The sequence below is a fragment of the Chrysoperla carnea genome, chromosome 4 (genome assembly GCF_905475395.1).
Source record: "Chrysoperla carnea chromosome 4, inChrCarn1.1, whole genome shotgun sequence".
NCBI classification, from domain to species: Eukaryota; Metazoa; Arthropoda; class Insecta; order Neuroptera; family Chrysopidae; genus Chrysoperla; species Chrysoperla carnea.
Genome location: NC_058340.1, coordinates 62,629,318 through 62,652,099, shown reverse-complemented (window position 1 = coordinate 62,652,099; position 22,782 = coordinate 62,629,318). Strand labels below are relative to the sequence as shown.

The 22,782-nt window shown below is 29.8% G+C and overlaps 1 protein-coding gene across 3 annotated transcripts in view; it reads right to left on the bottom strand.

The window, feature by feature from the left end:
- LOC123299163 (vascular endothelial growth factor receptor kdr-like) overlaps positions 1-19,604 on the bottom strand; it is a 31,083-nt gene extending 11,479 nt beyond the window's left edge. The window contains exons 1-4 of one of the 3 annotated variants that reach the window (XM_044881434.1): positions 19,454-19,604; positions 5,617-5,931; positions 4,993-5,120; positions 2,157-2,301 (exon numbers count right to left, since the gene is read on the bottom strand). In XM_044881434.1, the coding sequence (XP_044737369.1) occupies positions 2,157-2,301; positions 4,993-5,120; positions 5,617-5,931; positions 19,454-19,562 (697 nt within the window). In that variant the 5' untranslated portion in view covers positions 19,563-19,604. Of the gene's footprint in view, positions 1-2,156; positions 2,302-2,979; positions 3,081-4,992; positions 5,121-5,616; positions 5,932-19,453 lie in introns of those variants that run through there. The other 2 variants (XM_044881433.1, XM_044881435.1) reach the window with 2 other exon arrangements.
- Between the last annotated feature and the right edge of the window lie 3,178 nt (positions 19,605-22,782).

Genomic DNA, 22,782 nt, shown 5'->3' with positions numbered 1-22,782 from the left:
CTGTAGTATGACAGAATACATCCGTTTAGTAATGCATCTAAGCGAGAGGTATTATATACATGTATTGAACACTAGTTGAAAGACGCTTGGAGAGTGGAAGTTTTTTAGTTACAGATAACTAGTAAGTATGCAACAAAACTCCCACTCTCTGCATACATACAACAGTAGGACTGTCGTATGGTATCTGTTGTCTTACGACACATGTATATAATACCTCTCGCTTAGATGCATTACTAAACGGATGTATTCTGTCATACTACAGATATGTATATGCCTAGATGGTACAAACACACATGGTATATGTGATCCAAGTATAGCAACTTTATTAATATGAAATACTTGGTTTAGATTGGTTTATACAATTAGGGGAGAAATTTTTCTTTATCTTGCCTTCTAAATACGCCAGTATATAAAATATACTAATTATAAAAAAATATAAAAAAAATTAAATAAAAACAATTTAGTATGGTTAGTAAATGTTATTAAGCAACAGAGACCATAACCAAAGCTGGAAATTAACTGCAAGAAATCAATACACCCATTTGATATTTATTATACGAAATAGTATGAAAAATTAAGTGTAAGACAATAGAAAAAACAAGATGCTATTATAATCCTAAATTAGTCCCATTTCAAATTTTCAACAATTCCAGAGAAAAAAGAAAAAAACATTATATACATACACCATAGGTGTATAAAACTAGTATACATTCTTTGAACTTATTGGGCCCAAGTAAAAAGTCTGGTTACTTTTAAATAGTCCTTAGATAGTCTTACAACATCAAGTAAGTGCGATATTGAAAGTGTCGATGTTTTTAAGGTATGGACAGGGCCAATTTCTAACTGCACCACAACCTTAATATCTGCTTGTTTTCTTATTCGTATAAGAAGATAATCGACTCTTCCTATGACCACACTTTTTTGATTATCAAACAAAAGTTGATAACGAAGAAATTTTCAATTATCTTCTTATTAGAATAATAAAATAGCAAATATTCATCAAATTAAGTTGGTTGGGAAATTAATAATTTAACCGAGCCCATAGAAAAAGGATAGCTTAATATCGTCCTATCTCATAGTTGCTAGGCTACCTAAATATTAGGTTAGGCTAAGGTTACAGTAGTTGTTCTGGGGTGGGACACACTCAGACCATACGATCCGTTGTGATCCGAAAAAGAGCTGGCCCATCTCCGACCACTTCTCCATAAACCATTTAGATCTGTTTAAAAACTGCAGGAGTGCTTTAACGTCAACGGACTTCAGGTCGAAGAGATCGTCAAAGAAAGACTGGCTCAAGTGAGCCCACCTTCTCAAGGCAAGAGCTGGATAGTGGCAGAAAAGATTAGTCAAGTTTCCTCCTCCTCCTGACTGTGACAACTCCTGCAATAATCATGATACTCTGTCAGGCCCAGGCGTTCAGCGTGAATGCCACCAGCCAGTGTCCTGTAGAAGACGCAACTATTTAACTTATAGAGGCTCTTGCAAGTGATATAAAACCTTCGTAACGCCTACGATTGTACTCATATCTGTATTGTAATACCCCAAGGACGTTCCTACCTCCATCCAAGATTGGCCTTTTTTAAGATATCCTCTTTGAAGAGCAACTTGCAGTTCGTAAATGGAACTCCCGGATGCCTATTGGTACTTGTGTCTGGCAGCATTGGGCCAATCCCTGCAAGCTCGGTGGCTTCACAATTTTCCGGAATGTCCTTGTGTCCAAGTATTCAACAGTCCAGTGTTACCTTTGAGGTAAGGTAGACTGGGCTGAAGGATTTTGAAGGATTTTAGCGCTGCTTGGCTATTGGTGAAAATATAATGTCGCTACACATGAGATCATTCAGTGTTATACATTCACATACCTCATAAATAGCTATCACTTCGGCTTGATACACACTACAGTTATCCGGTAGTCGAAATGATAGCCATAAACCTAGATTTTCTTTAGCCAAGTTCTCATCCCAACCCTGTCTTTACTGAGAACTTGTTGATACCTAAAGATCACGTCTATGTAAATTTTTGGCAAATAAGATCAAAAAATGTACGCTAGTTTTAAACTACCAAAAATGTTAACCGACTAAGTAAAGAAATAAGACATTCAACATATTATTACATCAAAATAAGTAACTTGAATGAAATTTGATAATGAAAATAATTACGTAATCGCTTATATGTCATTGGAATAATGAGTTCCTCTGTTTTAAAATTGTTCGAACCAATACAAGTATATCTACCGCCTGCTGCAGTTCCATTTAAATATAATGTAATACCAACTTTGGGGTCATAATTTATCTCGTTTGTCACCTGGTAATAATATTTGGATTACCTTTTAATTATAAATAAAATTATTTTACTGAAGATATTTAATCAAAAATATTTTATTTCATTATGAGTGGCTAAAAATAGTAGAGAGGGTATGGTTTCGTGAATAACACCCTTACGAAATTTCGTGAGTGGCTTCATTGTCATGTCAATAAAATGGCCTATTGAAAAAATATGAACAATCATTTGCTTTTTTCTTGAATGCAAGATAATTGAACATATTAAGAGAGAATAATAGTAGCCTATAAAAATATTGAGCCGTTTGGCGTGACCTCCAAACTCTACATATCCCGGGGGAACTAGGTCCAATCTAATGCCATAGCATGATGTCCCCCATCAAACTCTACAACTTTTGTAAAAGTTATTTTTTCTTGGCTAAATACAAAATCAGTTATTATTTCCAAAAGCACCATGTATAAAGATTAACAATTATTGAAAAATTATCAGTGCTTAAAATGTCTCCGCAGACTGAGAATTTTCAAAGTTAAAGGATGAATGAAAGCCATTCTAATTTCCCTTCCCAACGTTTCTTGAATATGGTATCGTAAGTATCGTCATAATTTTATTTAAATTAAAAGGATTAAAATCTATTTTAGAATATCAAAATTAGTATTTTAAAATTATAAATTTGTAAAAAGAATTAAATAAATCCGGACATACGTAAAATTTGCACGTAATAACGTTGTGAATCATCGTATTCTCCAAATTTTGCAATACATTTAAAATATTCATTTATTGGATCCAAAAAATTAATTACAAAACCGGCTTGTGTATTAAATATCGCATTCGATTGCTAAAATTGCATTGCATGAATTATAAAACGTTTGATGTCAGATAACTACTGAATATTTAAATGAAAATTATTTATAGCAACATCGCCGAATAGAACGAAATAATGATCCAGAATATACGTGGAGTTTAGTTTTATGCATTGAAGGTATAAAGTCTTCGAACAATTTTTGAAATTATTTTGCAAAGCGTCCAAGACGGTTAGAGATATAAAAAAAAACTATTAGAAATAGTTTCATAGAATATGCTTTTATACCTATTTTTGTGACAAAATTCGCATTTTTAATTTTTGCATTATTTTGGTCTTGACTCAAATTTATTACAAGTTTATTGAAATAATTGAATACATAACACTATTATTATCAATTTGTCCAGTTTTAACATTATAGCACATTAGTTATAAAAATTTATTTTTAACCGACTTCAAACAAAAACGGAGGAGGTTATCAATTCGACTGTATTTTTTTTTTATGTTTGTTACCTCATAACTTTTGACTGGGTGAATCGATTTTGATGATTCTTTATCTATATTCTTTATTTGAAAGCTGGTGCTTCCCGAGTGGTCCCATTTCATTTTGGTTCAGTTTAGACAACGGCATCCCATGAAAAAAACACAAAAGTTTTAATTTGCACTAAGTTTGCACGACAAGAGGACGGATACCTCAAAATCACACCAACCGATTTCAATGTTTCTTTTTTTAGTGACAAATTAGTTAATGTACTTCAGATTCACTCAACATCACAAAATAAAAAAAACTTTTAACAAAAAGAAAACCGACTTCAAAAGAAAAATTTTTCCAAAACAAATAATATGCACTAAAAAGTAAAAAAATAACGATATTATGATGTAGTTAAACTTATTGTTATTTTTGGAGTCGGTGTCAGTCAAGCTAATGTAGCAAACTGTTCCGTCAGAGCTGTTTCCTTGGCTGACACCGACTCCAAAAATAACAATAATTTTAGCTACATCATAATATCGTTATTTTTTTACTTTTTAGTGCATATTATTTGTTTTGGAAAAATTTTTCTTTTGAAGTCGGTTTTCTTGTTGTTAAAAGTTTTTTTTTAATTTTATAATGAGTTTGCTATGGAATGTAAAAACTGGACAAATTGATAATAATAGTGTTATGTATTTAATTATTTCAATAAACTTGTAATAAATTTGAGTAAAGACCAAAATAATGCAAAAATTAAAAATGCAAATTTTGTCATGAAAATCGGTAGATATATGGGTATAAAAAAATATTCTAAACAACTTCATGCCTGTATTAATTCAATGTTCTAGTTTTTAAATAGCCGTTTATATTTTTTTGAAAATATTTAGTTTTAATTACAATATCCTGCCATGATATTACAAAACTTTATCATCTAATTTTTATAAATTGTGGAGTAATTTTTTAAGTTTCAATAAATTTATGAAAGCCGGACAAATATGGATTATCCGTTTCCAAACGAAACGTAGGATCATTTTGTAAAAATCCGCATCTAGGAGTGTAGATAAGAAATTAAACCTAAAAATTTTAAATTGAAAGGTGGACAAACAAAAATAATTAATAAATTAATCTTTAATTGCAACTTAAGAGGCTTTTAGCAGGTTTCAATCAAATCAAATGAAGTTATTTCTTATTTTCTATTGTATTTATGACATCGAACGAGCCACCTTTTGATACTGCACGGCCACAAACAACGCCGCCTTGATCCAGATTTGCTTTTTGCTTATAAATTTTAAATGTGCCTGCGACAGGTGCAACTCACATGAGAAATTGGGTATTGTGTAGAAATAATTATCGTTATTTCTAAAATAAGGTATTTACCCGATGCGCTCTGCAAAGCGATGTCGCTATGAACTATTTTCGCAATAAATATAATTCTTATTTAACTTACCGGTTGTCCACCTCGTCGTAATTCAACTTGAACACGTGGTGATGTTGGTCGACATGGAACCGTTACATTTTGATACTGATGTCCAATAATTATGGTATCGTGATAGGGTAAAAATAAATTGTTTTCATCTTAAAAAAATATAGAAAATAGTTATTCGTATTACCTATCACTTAAAAATTATATTGAATGAGTTACACGACCTCTATATATATAATTTCACTTTTTGGCAGAATAGGATATTCCACTAATTTTGAAAAAGTACTTCAAAATGTTGATTTTGCTAATAAAAAGCCACCAAAAATTTATTTCGGAAAAATACACACGCTTTCTTGCCAAAAACTTAAATTAAATTTTAAACCTTTTTTAAACTGTCAAAAACGCGGGCATCCAATTTGATGACGTAATATCGGTATCATTACACGAAATAACACAAATAAGTTTGACAGATATATTCATAGACATCTGATTATAATAAATGTAAATACTTATTATCTATGTATATATTATACCCAGCTGTCTACACTGAACTAACTGATGGTCTATGACTCATACCCCAATGACTTATTGACAGTTTATTCTGTAATGACCCGGATTATTTAATACTGTAAATTCTTGTAATCTTACCTTCTACGTAAACGTATATTGAATTTGATTCAAGAACTTGTGGACTTTGATATTCGCATACATAATTTCCGGTATGCAAGTATGTTGCATTTGTTATAATAAGTGTTGCTTCATGTCGACTGATATCTGGATCAAATCTATACAATTTATATGTTTGTGATCGTTTCTCTTCATCGCTGGAATCGATAACTTCATTATATGACCATGTAATATTTGCAATACCATGGCATATTAATGTTAAATTTTCACCGGTACTTATAATTGTTTCATCTGCAGTAAGATTTAGTATTTCTGGTGGTTGAATCGGTCTTGAAACTGAAACCAAAATATCACTTTCATTAGCGAAAATTACTTAACTTTAATTGTTATAAAACAAGTGAAAATAAACAATTGACTGAGTTAACTGTAGAAATACCATGTATAGACAGTGTTGATTACTCTGTTACATTACACACACATACATGTCACACATATATTACTAATATAGCCATAACATACATACTATACAATTTCCGCATAAATTCCGCTCTCACGGGTAAACAATGATGTTTACGAAAACATTTTTTACATTTAAATTTTTGTTCTATCTCTAACGGTTTACAAGATGGGTCCTACGGATCCAAGACTCAATTGACCTATGTTGCTCATTTACGAACTCGACCTCACTTTTTACGTCCTCAGCACGCTATAAAAATTTCAGCTTGATATCTATTTTCGTTTTTGAGTTATCGTGATGACCGGCAGACAGACGACAGACAGAAAGACAGACAACCGGAAATGGGCTAATTAGGTGATTCCAAATACCCAAGACTATACCAAAATTTTGTTCGTAGCATCAATATTTTAAAGCGTTACAAACTTAGGACTAAACTTAATATACTACGTATATTTCATATATACATAGTTTAAAAAGTAAACATAACAAGAAATGTTGTGGCAGATGACCGTCTTTTGCTATCGAATATTAAAAATTGGCTCAAAATACATCTACCCAACCCTGCATTCAAGATGAATTTGCAGATAGTTTAACGAACGAATCAGAAATCGGGGATAATGTTTTTATATACATTTTAAAATTTTGAAGAAGTGCATTTTACTTCATGAGTATATAGACTATATAAGTTAATAGTAAGCGCAGATCATAATAAGTACTTTTAGATCAATCATTAGTATACAGTAAAAGATGTTACAAAAATCGGCTAATGAAGGAAAATGAAAGAAACAATGAAAAATGATCAACAATAAAATAGTAACTTAATACGGCCCAACGAACAGGACACCATTAGTTGATATAAAAATCACTGAAAATATAAAATCGACTATGATTATTTCTGTGAATTATCTGTGTTGAATGTTGCCAACCAAGTTTTTTATATTTTTATTTTATCTCCTAAATAATTTCACTTCCGGAATGTATTGTTTATCTAAACAACAGCACAACGATCTGTTTTAAACAAAAAAATTTATTTACTGCCTGAACATTTGTTTGAATTAGAAATTATTTATTACTCATGGTTTTCAATGAATATACCAGATTATTTTATTTTCCCTCGAAAAATTAATTAGATATATAAGAATGTAAGAATAATTTTATAATATGTATTATGCATGTATGCAATTTTATATCCAGACATGTGGTTTTTTTGCATAAGTTCAATAATAGCTGTATGAAATAATATTTTCAGTCAATAGTGTGTCCAATTAAGTCGACACTATAAAGAAAACTTTATTATTATTTGTTTTGTGAAAAAAAAAAACTTTTGAATGACTTAGAACGCAATATGAAATAATCAGATATGAAATTTTATTAATAAAAATAACAATCTGCTTTTTCATGGTTGATGGATTATATTGAATATCTGAACTTTTTTTAATAAATATTGTTGATAGTGTAAAAAATTAAGGCACTTTACTCTTGGGTAAAATTATTCTTACATTCTTATATATCTAATTAATTTTTCGAGGAAAAATAAAATAATCTGGTATATTGATTGAAAACCACTAAAGTATACAGAAGTATAATGATTAGTTAATATGCTATCATATTTCTTCATTTTAACCGCACGATTCTTCTATAAGTATCAAAAGTTTTAATTGAGTCATTTTTTCATGAAATTCATTAATACCATATTGTTTATCATTTTCTGGATAAATAAAAAACGGAAGTTTACTTATAAATTCTGGCTTCAAACTAAACCATTATAAAAATATTATCAAAATATGAAATAAATTTCCTAAACAGTGGATTATTATTTGATCTTTGACAACAGAATTGAAGAATTACATGATCTAATATTAAGAAATAAAGTACCATTCAAATTGTGAGGTTAATTCTAGTAAAATATGCTAGCTAATCGAAAATCACCGCATAATAGAATAAAAATCATCAATTTCACTTCAACAGTGCCTAACTTGGTCATAAAAATTGAAATGAAAAGAAGTAAAACAGGGAAATAAACAAATAATAACCCCCATACGCCCCCCCTCTTCACGTTCACTTTCAAAATATATATAAAATTTATAGATAACTTTTCTCATATTTTAAACCCAAAACACAAAACGGTATGGGATAGTTTTTTAACCTCTAATATAAAACTTATAAACAGTGTAAGCTTTCGATATGATCTGTATATGATCTCGATTCGATTATTTTTCTCTAAAATATCATATTATAAACCCGAAAGTGTGCCAGGTTGTATGAATAAATGCACGCAAAAACTAGTGAACGGATTTTAAAGAAACCAGGATCAGATTTGGCTATTATCGTTTATAGAGATATACACGTAGACGAAGTCGCGGTTCACTGTTGGTAATTAATATAATTCAAGTGCTTTCAATTTATGTTTTTGTTTTTGTAAGATTCACATATGGTTTATGTAAACTAAAAATAAATTATTTGTTTTTTAAAATTATTTCAATATTTTATTAATATTTATTATTTAGCACTTATCAAAAATTAATTATTAAAAAATAATATTATTAAACGCAAAAACTAGTGAACGGATTTTAAAGAAACCAGGATCAGATTTGGCTAATTTTATCGTTTCTTTCTATTTGTTCAAATGAAAATACATAATGTGCGTTTTCCATTGAAGTATACAGTCTTACCCTCATATGTTCAGTGATATAATATATTGAGATAGAAAAAGCTATTGAAAGCATCATATTTAGGGGGACTTTTACTTATATAAAGTACACGAAATTGAAAATAAATATAAAAATTTAGTTTCATAATGAATGATTTGGATATATTAAATCAAAACATTGCAGCAAAAATCTGTAAATGAAATACAAAAATCAAATCATAACATTTGTTATTCAGTACATATAATATTACTTTCATAAGGACAAAAATTATAATTTTCTGTCAATTTGAAATAACATTTACAAATCTGTATTAACAGTTGCCTATTCAATTGATTTATTTATTTTAAATATCAAATTACCGGTGTTCTCAATAATATATTTTGACTATATAACTTAAATCACCTGGAATTTGTATTACACATCACATGGTGGTGAAGTACACACCTGAATCATTCTTCATTTTCAATTGATTAGTCATCAGTATATTTATAGTTATATATATGCTTAATATTATTTCATTTTGAATATTTAAGGAAATAGTTTGCGATCTGAATAGATACTTGTTTCAATTATCTGTTCCAAACAACTACTACTTTTATCCTTATTGGCAGTAGCTACTTCAAGATTTTGCTACCATTTACAGAAAAATTAAAATTTTAATCTATTTCTAATCTTAAATATGATAAAAATAAGTATTTAAATAGCGGAATTTTTGTACTATAATTACTAATATTAATTTATAATTCTTTCTTTAATTTATAATCTCATAGACACAAATTATTACATCAAAATAAAATTTTGCAAAGTTTTAAAAATCTCCGTGTAGCGAATATTTTTTTTTTATACTTTTAAGAAATGAGAGAATAAATCAGCATAATTCAGTTTCAGAGACAAATACCGTTTTGCAATACCTTTGTGCGGGATGTGATAAAATAATCTGGATTTGGAGAAACTTAAAATTCGGGATGGTTGGCAACCCTAATATACCTCTACCATTCCCAAATAGTTTTAATACCCAAATTGTGTAGTTTATCATAAAAAGACCACACTTAATCACATTGCCACACTGGAAGACTGTTTACACATTTTTTGATCATAAGATAATAAATATTATTATTTAATTAACCAAATGCGTTTCTGATAAAATATTAGAGGATGTTGTGAACCACAAAAACAAACAACACAATTATTTGACATTGGAAATAAACCAAATTGATTTTATTTCATAGTAGGTATTTTAAACTCGTGGGCAACAACATTTTTCTCCCTCATTTAATGTTTCTTATTTAAGTCTTTTATTAAAATAGACTTTTCACAAAAAGAGTGGAATCCTCCCCCCACCCTTTGGACACAATCAAAAAATATTTCCTTTACATAATAGGGTATTCTACTATTTTTGAAAAAGTACTTCAAAATGTTGATTTTGCTAATAAAAAGCCACAAAAAATTTATTTAGGAGAAATTCACACACTTTCTTACCAAAAGCTGAAATTAAATTTTAAGCCTTTTTTAAATTGTCAAAAACGCGGGCATCCAATTTGATGACGTAATATGGGTATCACTATACGAAATAAGACAAATAATTTTGACAGATATATTCATAGACATCTGATTATAATAAATATAAATACTTATTATCTATGTATATATTATACCCAGCTGTCTACACTGAACTAACTGATGGTCTATGGCTCATACCGATATGACATCACAGCCATGCGTGCCCGCGTTTTAGATCACGTAATATACAGTTTAAAAATTACGATTTTTAATTTTAATATTTTAAAAGAAAAATGTGCTTTATGACTCGAAATCAGAATATTTTAGTATATTCTTACATAAATTTTAACTTTTTTCAAATTTCATAATTTATTTTTGACTAACGATTTTTCAGAAATAAATTTTTGGTGGCTTTTTATTAGCAAAATCAACATTTTGAAGTACTTTTTCAAAAATAGTAGAATACCCTGGGCTTTAAATTATTTTTATCTTATTTTCAACTTTGATGATGAATTTTTTCATAACTTCATGAATGTAGACGAAAAATAAGAATAAAATTTTTCGTTATCTGTCTTAGTTTTAAAAATATCAAAAGCTGAATAATTAAAGAAAATTTTCTGAAAATTACGCCAACTATACAAAAATTGTATTCTTACTTTTCGTCTTGTATCATTAAGTTATAACATCCTTAAAAACCTGATTTTATATTTGTTTAAAATTTTGGAATTCAATGTATGGTATATGTACGAACAAAATATTAGTGTTTGTACTGAATAATAATTAAAAGTTTGTAGTTATATGTAATCTGAACTATGTCTGCAATTCTCATATTTTGTTTCTCTGTAAATATTTTAAATTCCTTGATTTAATCCTCACTTACATAGAAATTCAATTTAATGACCCGCATTTCAACATTTCTTAAAAATATTATTAAACATAAAAATATCTCAAAAATCAATCGATATATTTATTTTTTTTATTAGTAGCACGATGAATCATCTTTTTGCAGTAGACGTGTAATAAGTAATAAAAACTATCAGTAGGGTATTTAAAGTGTGGGTGTAAGGAGAAGGGTCCCTCATTTTATCTCTAATGTGTAGAATTTTGCATTGTTAATCGTAGGCTGTAAAACAGAGCTAGTAAATTTTTAAGACTAAATAGTATAATAGATAATTCATGTATCTTAAGAAACATAGGCAATGTCATTATAAAAGTGACAGAACTTTTGTGTTGCCCCTCAATATTTAAAATATTTGAACCTAATAAATATAATAGGATATAGAGATTATAACAATTTATCTACTTCATGTATTAGGTATAATTTGAAGTCAAAAACATTTCTGAGGTTACATTTTTTTGCAAACGGACTGTACATATCTACATATTACTTAGAACATTGATTTATATAAAATTAGACCAGATTTTCGCCTAGCAAAGTTTTTATAGGCACATCTTTAGAAAATGAATATGCAAAAAAAAATTTTCCTCCTACGGGTACGCCATGATAAGTTTCACTATTTTATTTTCCATACTATTGCGTATTTCTATACAGTAAAATAATTTAAAGTATATTATTAGAAATTACGGAATGTTTTCTTAAAAATTCAATTGGAGTATTTAACAAAAATATTTTTATGTTTAAATAAACATTTCAATAAAATAATATAAATGTACAATTATTTAATTTTTATCGCTGAATCTGTGAATATAATATGAATGTGTTTAATTTAATTTAATAGAATTAAATTAAAGAAATGTGTTATAAATATTACAAATTAAAAATCTGGTTAATCCTATTAATTGCACACTATTACCGCACTGAATGAGCAATATAAAAATACCGAGATTTAGAAGATTTTTATAAATTAATTCAACCTCGAATCCGGAAAGATGCAATCAAGGAAATTGTCCCCATCAAGATTAAGCAAACCAACTTTTAAGTAATTAACAACTACAATATCAAGTAATTATTCAAGCTATATCAATGTATGGCGGAACAAATGAATGTAAATCTGATATGGGTACCGGGACACAGGGACCTTCCAGGAAATTGTGAAGTCGACGAGCTTGACAGAAATAGCACAATTCTGCCGGACACAAGCATCAATAAATACTCGGGAGTTCCATTTGCGAACTGCAAGTTACTCCTGAAAGAGGATATCCTGAAAAAGGCCAATCTTAGATGGAGGGAAGAACGTACTTGTAATACTACAAGACAGATATGGTCTGAGTACAATCGCAAGCGTTCCGAAATTCTCATATCACTTCCAAGGATCTCTGTTCGCAAAGTTGTTGCGGCTTTCACAGGACAATGGCTGGGCAGCAAGCATGCTGAACGCTTAGGCCTGGCAGTGTATCACGACTACTGCAGGAGCTGTCACAGGACGAGGTGACGAGGAGGAGACAATGTCTCATCTTCTCTGTCACTGCCAAGCTCTTGTCATAAGAAGATGGACTTACTTGAGCCAGCCCCTCTTTGACGATCTCTCCAACCTAAAGTCAGTCGACGACAAAGCCCTCCTGCTGTTCTTAAACAGCTCCAAATGGTTCATGGAGTAGTGGCCGGGGATGGGCCATATACACTTTAAATGTGTGTCTGTCCAGTATGTTTGTATGCAACATTGTTGTTTACTACGCTGTTATCAGTAGTAATAGGAGTGACTAGCTATTTTTATATATAACTGTGCTGATTGACTTAAAATTTTGTGATAGATAGTTGTTATAATAGTTGTTTTTATACAATAAGTCAGACTGACGAGCGGGTCAGATGAGTTTACAAACCAATCAGTTTATTTATTTATTTATTTATTTATTTATTTGATATGCCCTATTGGGCTAATCAATCCATACATAAGTACATAAGCTCTGATAAAACAATAAAAAAGTATATTTACATCACAAAAAAGAAAACTTCAAATTCTTGAAACAATTAGTTAATAAATAATACTATAAATATCAAAACAATGGATTTCGGAATTATATTAAACTAAATGAAATGAAACGTTGGGGAAAGAGTGTCAAGTTATTTTCCCCGTTTTATTAATCATAAATTATTTTCCCCGTTAATCTTGCTGCTCTGTTGTTCAGTATTTCTTTCAAAAAGTTGCCCACTTTCAAGACAGTTTCTTCATCTCTAACATTTAAAACACTTTCTAAGCACGATAACCCACCTCTCATCAAATCAAGTCTTTTACCCTCATTGACTCCTGGACAGTCAAAGATTAGATGGTAGCCAGATTCACCTCCACCACATAGTGGACATATTCTTTGATTATTTAATTTATTTTTGTTTTCCCACATGTATCGTCCCAATCGGAAGTTAGCCAGAACTCTCCTCGTGCTCTTCTGCGCTACTGCTAGATAAGGTGCCCCGTATACAAAGTGGCCAATTTTATTGAAAATGTCCAAAGACGGCATATCTTTTATATTTTCAAACATGTTTTTTCTGTGCCACACATGTAAGAGTTCTTTTATATATTTTTTTTTACTATTATATGATTTATTAGTATCTATTAATTCATCAATATCAAGTCCGAACTTTTGAACAATTTCTAAGATTCTGTCTTTAAATCCATGATCGAAACAATCCTGTTGAAGCTTTCTTTCATTTTCTCCCATCTTAACTCTGCAAAAGTATGTCAAACAGTGCTGCACTATATACGCGTCTATGGGCACTTCTCCTAACTCTATCAGTGCTGCATCGCTAGAAGCTGCTTTAGCCACACCCAATACGTCTTTCCACATACTGCACACAAAAGTCTTTACATTTTTATCTATTTTTTCCATTCCCCATATTTGTGCACCATATGTCAAGATTGGCATAACTAAAGCTTTGATCATTTTTTTAATAACTTCAACAGGAAAATTTGGATGCTTACATAGGCTTAGTCGAATGTTCGCCCAAACACCTTTCGCCTTTCGAATCATATTCTCTTGGTGCATTTTCCAGCTACCATTATGAGTAATGTAAACTCCCAGGTATTTGAAGTCTTTAACGCATTCAATCTCTTTTCCACCCATGCTCCATGTTTCATTTTTATGCTTTTTGCATCCATTACTCACGATAAGCATTTTTGTTTTCTCCACATTAACAGTTAATTCCCATTTATTGCAGTAGTTTTTCATTCCTTTTAACGCATTTCGCATTCCCCCATTTGAGTTTGAGATCAACACTATGTCGTCCGCATACAAAAAAATTCTAATTTCTTGACTTCCAACGCAAGGACTAATAGTGTTATACTCAGTCATATGTTCTGGTAGATCATTTATAAATAATATAAACAATAGTGCAGATAATTGACAGCCTTGCCTTAAACCTCGGTTTGTTTTAAATGTTTCTGACACTAATGTTGAGCTGTATCCAATACAACATGTTGATCCAGCGTATATTGACTTCAAAATGTCAATCATATTCTTTGGCATTCTGAAAGTACTTAATTTATGCCAAAGTTTATTTCTGTCTACCAGGTCGAATGCTTTACAGAGGTCAATGAAACAGCAGTACATCTTATTGCGTTTCCTATATAAGTTTCTTTGTATCAGGTATTTTAAAATTAAAATATTGTCCACTACCTCATAGTTTGGTCGAAAACCGGATTGACAGCAAGTTATAATTTTGTTTTCAGTGGCCCATTCTTGTATTCTTACGGATAGGATTTTAGTATATACTTTACTCATGCTTGGTAGTAAAGTAATCCCTCTATAGCTTTCTATATTATTCACACTACCTTTGCCCTTGTATATATTCCGCACAAACCCCACCGACCAAGCTGCAGGAAATTTCTTGCTTGATTGCAGTTTCTGATAAAGCTCCGTTATCGTTTTTACCCAGATTTCACTTTTACTCGCACACACAATAAAATCGTTCAATATTCCGTCAATACCAGGTGATTTTCTCAATTTTAAACCTTGTATTGCACTTAAAACTTCGTCCACCTGTATTTGAATGCTTATATTATCATCTGGTACATTCTCAATTTGTTCTTCAATATATTCATCAATAAAATCTTCTCTGTCACTTTCGTACAGTCTCTTGTAGTGATTAACCCAATCGTGTATATCTGTTTCTCTGGAAAACTCTTTAGCTTTTTCTTCTCGCATCAGAGACCACAACTTCTTGCTATCGCCTTGCTCCAAAGCAGATTTAATGTCATCAATAAGCTTTTCTTCGCTAATGCACTTTTTAAACTTACACGTCTCCCTGTATTTTTCACAAGTATTGATATAGGCATGTATAGTGTGATAATTTCTATTCCGCCGCATTTGTCTCAGACTACTTCTCATTTCTTTTTTGAGTTCTATGCAGTCTTTATCAAACCATTTTGCTTTTTTAATTTTATTGTCATTACTAGATGATTTCACTTCCATATCACCAGCAACATGTGAAAACCATTTCTCAAGCAAGTCTACTGCTAAGTCTGTATTATTATTCTTTACACATTCATTAATGCCTATCATATACAGCTCTGTTTCGACTGACTCAAGAAGACTTTCCATCTTCTGCAGTCCTTGTTCTGTACACCTGAATCTTCTTCTCCCTTCACATCTTTCTTCTATGTCTTTTTGAATATTCGAGGATACAGTTACTTCAAGTGGAAAGTGATCTGATTCAGTTGCCTCACTAACTCTCATGTCAATCCCATCCTGATACAATGCGTCAGAAACTATAACATAGTCAACGACACTACAACCATTTTTATTTACAAATGTCCATTCGCCTTTTTTATCGCTTTTAGTTCTTCCATTAATAATATACATATAAGTATTTACACACATACTTAATAACATTCTTCCATAATTATTTATAACCTGATCCTTACTTAACCGTTCCAAATTTATGGTATTTATGTTGGTGTAATACGTTAGTTCGTCTGCTTCTTCAGTTAATATTTCTTGTGCATTACCTACTCTGGCATTAAAATCACCACCTAGAACCATTTCTGCGTGTGGATATTTGTCTTTTATTTTCCAAATTTCATCTTCTAATTGACTGAAAAACTTTTTATTTGTATAATTTGAGCTTTCAGGATGCTGATATATTGCCCCTATTAAGATGTGTTTACCATTGTTTTTTAATGAAATCCAAATTACTTCTTCCAATTCGTTATCTATTTGCTTTATAGAATTTGCGATCTCTGACCTATAATAAATACTTAAACCACCTGGATACCTGCCCCTATCAGTTGCTCTACACCTACTCTTACTCAAGCATTCAAAACCATATACCGCGTATGTTTTATTGTTTGGCACCCACGTTTCAACTAATATAAAAATATCAAACGATTGTAAATACTGAACCACTTCTAAGCTATTAGACTTGACACCCCATCCCCCAATGTTCCAGAAAACTAATTTCAGAGATTTATTCGCACTTGTTGAGTTAAGTTTTTTTGTTTTCGAAGTTCAACCTCACTTTCTGCTTTATCGAATGCAAATTGTGATAAAAACTCCCTTGGTTTCTTCATTTCAGGTCGAATTTTTTTTCAGAATCACCTTCTTCTGATGATTCAAGCATCAGCCGTTTATTAGAATTCCTATCGCTTTTCCTTGATAAACGTTTCTCTTTTTCTTTAAGCCTTAACTCCAATGGCAAGTCATCATTAAGATAAATATTAGTGCCTCTTAGTTTGGTTTTGTTTTCCATCATTAACTTCTTCTTACTTACGTCTTTCAAACAAACTTTGATTGGTTTGTTTCTTGTAGTACTTCTACCAAGTGTATATATTTCTTCTACGTCTGACTTCTCGATTTGGATTGATAATTTAGAATTAATACTGTCTATAACATATTGAGTTAGATCTGGATGTTCTTCAACTTTTTCCATTCCGTGAATAATAATATTTCTTTTATTCATTTCCTTTTGCAAATGTAAGATAGTATTATCTCTTTGTTTTAGCTTTTCAGTTAACCAATCAGTTAATGTATAAACAACACTGACAAGTCGACAGTCCATCAAGAGAATGGTATACTTAAAATCATGTCTATATTTCAACACAACATGTTAATTTTTTGATATTCTCTATTCTTTTCTTATGTGGTAACTACATTAAATAAAAATAAAAATTGACCTTGTCAATAGCTCTTGACTTGATTAAGGGCTATTATTACATTTTCAAAATTATTTATTTTAATCATTTGAATTTAAATTGATTAAAAATTATTATTTGCATTCATGATTATAAAATGAAGTCATACATCTTAATAGATCTTTAATACTTAGAACTTAATGACGTCATAAAAAACTGTCCTAGTCTTTTTCTTTCAAGAAAAGAACCTATATTATTAAAAATCATTTTATTTAATATGATAATATCCACTCTAGGTAAGTCATGATTAATTTCTTATAAAACTTATACTTTTCAAAGAATTCAAGATAATCTTTAAGTATTGTTTACCTAAGGATATCTGACTGATTACAACACGAAATACAGAACAAGGTGGTACTAAAAGATGCTCTCATTTTTTCATTTATCAAATCATTACCAAGGCAATAATTATACAGAAAAATTATTGTCTTTATACTTATTCCTATTATAATACTACCGGCAATGAAACAAATAATCGTACCGTTTAATACCCGGTAACCATTTGAAATACAAGAAAAACAAATTTTCTAGCGTCAAAACTATACCTAAAAGTCGCAATTGTTTAACAATTTCAGAAGAAAAAAAAATTAAAAATTAATAAAGCCACAAAAGGACTGTTTGATGAATCGTTTCGAAAGTTTTTATAAAATTCCAGCATTATACTTTTTTTAAGTGCCCAAACAATATTAAGTAAAATCGGAGTAATGGGTAATATCATTATAGAAAACATTCTACCTCATGATATTGTTTTTCTTCATACAATTCCATGAATGAAATTCCATTATTAAAATTCTTTGACATTGTCCAAACAATATAGGCAACTTGTATTACATACACGTAAACTTTATGGTATATCAAGAAATACACTTAGTATTTGTATATGTAACACACAAAACTTTATGCAGATATCGAGATTCAGACTTTTAAATTTTTCTTTAGAAATAGTTAAATAAGAAAAAAAATTGATTAATTTATTGTTCTAAAAGTTATATTTTAAACTATCTTTGTTATTTTGCAACCTATTTTACTGAAATTACTAATTTGTGTTGTCTGAAGCTTATAGAGCTAGTATATATGAGCCACGTCTGTTCTTTTAGTACCACAGTGTATAATGACTCTTAACACTCTGTGTAAGTGGACAAAAAATATTTTCACACTAGAATTTCACTAACCTTTTTTGCTTACACTTACGTACTATACCGACCCAAAAAGAACAAAATATGCTATATTAAACGATTGTTATAAACGCAAGTATTTAAAATGGCACTCCAAACAAAATTTAATTGTTGAAATATCTACATGTACGTCAAAAATAAATTGTAATATATCTATCTTAACAGTCTCATATTAAAGATTAAAGTTGTTCGGGTTTTTCCATTCATAAATAAAATCTATTTTACCACGTTTTGCCCGGATGGCATTTTGTAATTGATTTTAAACTAACTTTCAAATGAGCTAGAAACTTGAAATTTTAAACTCAGCACAGACCCGGATGACAGTATAACAGAACCCCCAGATAACTAATATAAAATAATATAATTATAATAGAAGCGATGGAATACTAAAAATTTTGTCTGTCCTATATAAATACTGTTTTTAAATGTAAATTTAGATACTTCCGGATTAAAAACTATATAATAGAAAATACCACGTTTTGAAAACGATATAAAAAGTATAAAATGATTTAATTATTTTAATTGTTATTACCAGTTTAGTCGACAGATATCTGGCACCCCACTCTCTTTAACATTAAATTTTACATTAAAATTTTAATCAGTCAATTATTTTATACTTTTAAGCCCGTTTAAAAACGTGGTATACCAAAAAAATTATTATTTTTTCAATTTTTATTCAATATAAAACAAAATTAAAAATGCAATTTTTTTCCCTATTAATTTATATAAATTTTTGAAATTATTCGACAATATTTTCAAATGAGTAATCAAAAATTTTGGATATAATTATTAGTCACAGCCTTACAGGTAAATTATGTCATAACAATCAAATGAAACAACACTGACTATACATTAAAGAACAATTAAAATTGAAAAACCTTGGCCAATATAATAACATCATTATAAATGTTTGACAATTTTTATAAAACAACACCTTTTAAATCTGGAAAAAATGTAACTAATTTTTTTCATTGAAAAATGAAAACCTACCATTTATATCCTGTAACAAGCCGGGTGTAATTTGAATAAAAATCACAACACAGTAACATGTTAAAATTGTTAATAAATTTTGATGGCACACACTTATAAAACACGACATATTTATGATAATTTTTTTTATATATACACTCACAAAACCATAATTATTTTCACAAAATTATATTATTTAAAAATTAAAATTTGATACTTTAATAATTTGGCGCGATATAAACAAACACATGATACGAATTAATAATAAAAAAATATAGTTTATCTATAACTTTCACTTTACGCAGTTTTTAAAATAGTAATAATCTAACCAATATTAATTGATATGGGTATTGAAGTGGTCTGAAAATTAACTACTAAACCATTGTATTTTAATAAATGAAGGTTTTCTTCTATTTCATGTTTAAATAATAATAATATACTCAGTAATATGTTTGTTGAAATAAACTGAGTAAAGTAGATATACTCGCTCTCATTGTCAGTAGTAGAATAGTCTGTTGTGGCGCGGCAATTTAACTATTCAAGTTGAATAATAATAATATTACTGAGTAACAACAAATAATTCATAGAGTATTTAATAAAATCTAGATTTAACAACAATTAAAAGAATCTAAGAGTTATGCACTCAAATCTAATCCTTATAGTCGTGTCATTTTAGCATTTCATAGAGAATTTATTTTGTACCTCAACCTATCGAGCCAGTTTTTTTTTAAATGATCAGGAAGCTCCATAAATAGGAATCTACATCTAACTTTTTGCCGCTAGAAAGTTTTGGTTTTTGCTATGGGCCTAATATGCTAATCATTAGAATCTTGAAAATATGGGCCAGAAACGTATACTCGGGGGTTGTCGGGGTCTCTGATCACTATTCCGAAATCAGATTTTCGATATAATCTCCCCCTCTTTAGGTAATTTACCTCGCTGGTTCAAAATTGCAATATTCTGTAAATATTCAACAAAATGGATCAAAAAAGTATACTCAGAGGTTTTTGGGGTCACTGAGCACGATTCCGAAGTTAGAATAAAGATGTACTTCCCTCTTCTGGGGGTAATTCACCTCCGCTGATCCAAAACCGCAGGATTCTGTAAACATTCGACAAAATTGGCCAAAAAAGTATACTCGGGAGTTTTTGAGGTCAATGATCACGATTTCGAAGTTATAATGGGGATATACTCCCCCCTTCTTAGGGTTTATCGCCCTTCGTTGACCTAACAATGCAATTTTTTGTAAATATTCAATTTGGACCAGCGGGGTGAATTACCTCAGGAGGGGGGAAGTATATCGAAATTCTGACTTCAGAATAGTCAATAGTCAGAATAATCAGCGATCCCGAAAACCCCCAAATGTACGTTTCACGTCCAATTTCTTGCATATTTTCAAGGTTTTGAAATATTCAAAAATCACCTATTATAATAATGGGCTTTTTTGGCCCATAGCAATGGCCAAACTTTCTGGCGAAATATTCAAGTTGAATAATAATAATATTACTGTCGAGTAACAACAAATAAGTAGTAAAGTATTTCATAAAATCTAAATTTAACAACAATTAAAATAATTTAAAAGTTATGCACTCAAATTTAAACTCAAGTATTAAAAGAGTCTTAAAAGAGTAGAAAACTGATTTTCTCTATTTGCCCCGTAAATTAGTCAGTTTTAACGAAAATTTACAAAAAGTTTTCTAAATTCTAAGATAAACGCCACGGGCAAAGTTAAATTCAATCATGTCAACACCCTTGAGATACAAAATCAAAAATTTTAGCGTATCCTCAGTTGAAATACCTGAGAGCTATGGTTGACTCAAGTTATCTACGCTAGGATAACAGCGGCCAACAGTTGTTTTTTTACTTCCTCATAAATAATTTCAGGTCAAAGGTATACTTTGAAGCAAGTAAAAAAAAAAAATTGACAGAGAAACAAATTTATAGCTGCCTTTGGGATCACTAAATATCGATTTTTTTTAAATCTTTTGAAGGCTTTTATTTGAAGCTAGTGAGCTTTAGAAAGTTTTTGGAAAATTTGAGAAAATACTAATATAAAATTTTAATTAAAATTTAATTTAGATTTTCTTTTAAGGAAGGATTTAAGAATTTAAATACCAAAATAAAGAAATTTTATTTACTAGTAATATTAAAAAATCTATATTTATAATGCATTTTCAATGATACTGATAACTGCCCAGATAATTGTATTCAAACGCCCATAAATTTAAAACATTAATTTTATGGTGGTTATTCTTTTGATATCTGATACCACCACATAAACAAATACAATAGAAATATTTTTGTTTTAAAAGTTAAAAATATAATGAAAATTGTCAAAAACTACTAAAAATCGTCCAAAATATAATTTCTAATGGCTTTCAAATTACATTTTTGACCCAAAACACCAAAATAATCTTTATTTTCGTCAAAAACGAGACATTTTTGTTTTTCAAATGCTTATACTTTATATCTCGAAAACGATGATGCTAGGTAAAAATGTAAAGAAAAAACGATGCTGAGAATTTTCCAAAATATGAAATCCAATAGTTTAATGTTAAATAAAGAGAATGCAGTGTCCGGAATTAGGGTACTTCTGTCCCATCCTATGAGGGTAAATCGAAAAAGCACAAGTACGCATGTATATGCATTTGTTGGGTACACTCAGACAAACATTTTCTACCGGCTCCCATAAAAAAATCAACGACGAGGAATGAATTCTTTGGTTAGACAGTTTTTTTTATGAATTTGCTACTGACTACTACATAAGGCCAATGATGCATTTATTAATAGTTCAATAATATCTTTCATATTTTCATGGAATAATTTTTTATTAAATAAATCTATTTCTCACAATAAATTCATCTACAGAAAATATTATACAAATATGCATGTTTTTATTTTTATTTATCTTTTATCTAGAATTTGATTTCCTCTTAAACAATTCTTATCACTTATTTACATAGAATAAATAACTCCATGGTATATATACCATATATATAAAACAAAAAAATGTTTAACCATCATATAGATCCGGCAAAATCGCATAAACTGTTTTTCCAACTTTCTGGGGGATTGCGTTATGGAAACTATTAATTTTCGAACTTTTCTGTTAATTTAACTTTATTTTCAGTCGATTGGTGAAACTCCCAACTTTCTAGCATGTATAGAACAGAAAATCGTTATTTTTGGGTGGATTTTCGCGCGCTCTCTTAACAATTAACAAACATGCACTTTAAATGCGATTGGGTCAAAAAATTTTGCGGGATATTGTTGAGTAAGCTTTACATTACAAATAAAAATTGGACACATATTAAAAATCTGATTTTTTATAGACTTTTTGAGAGACGAAA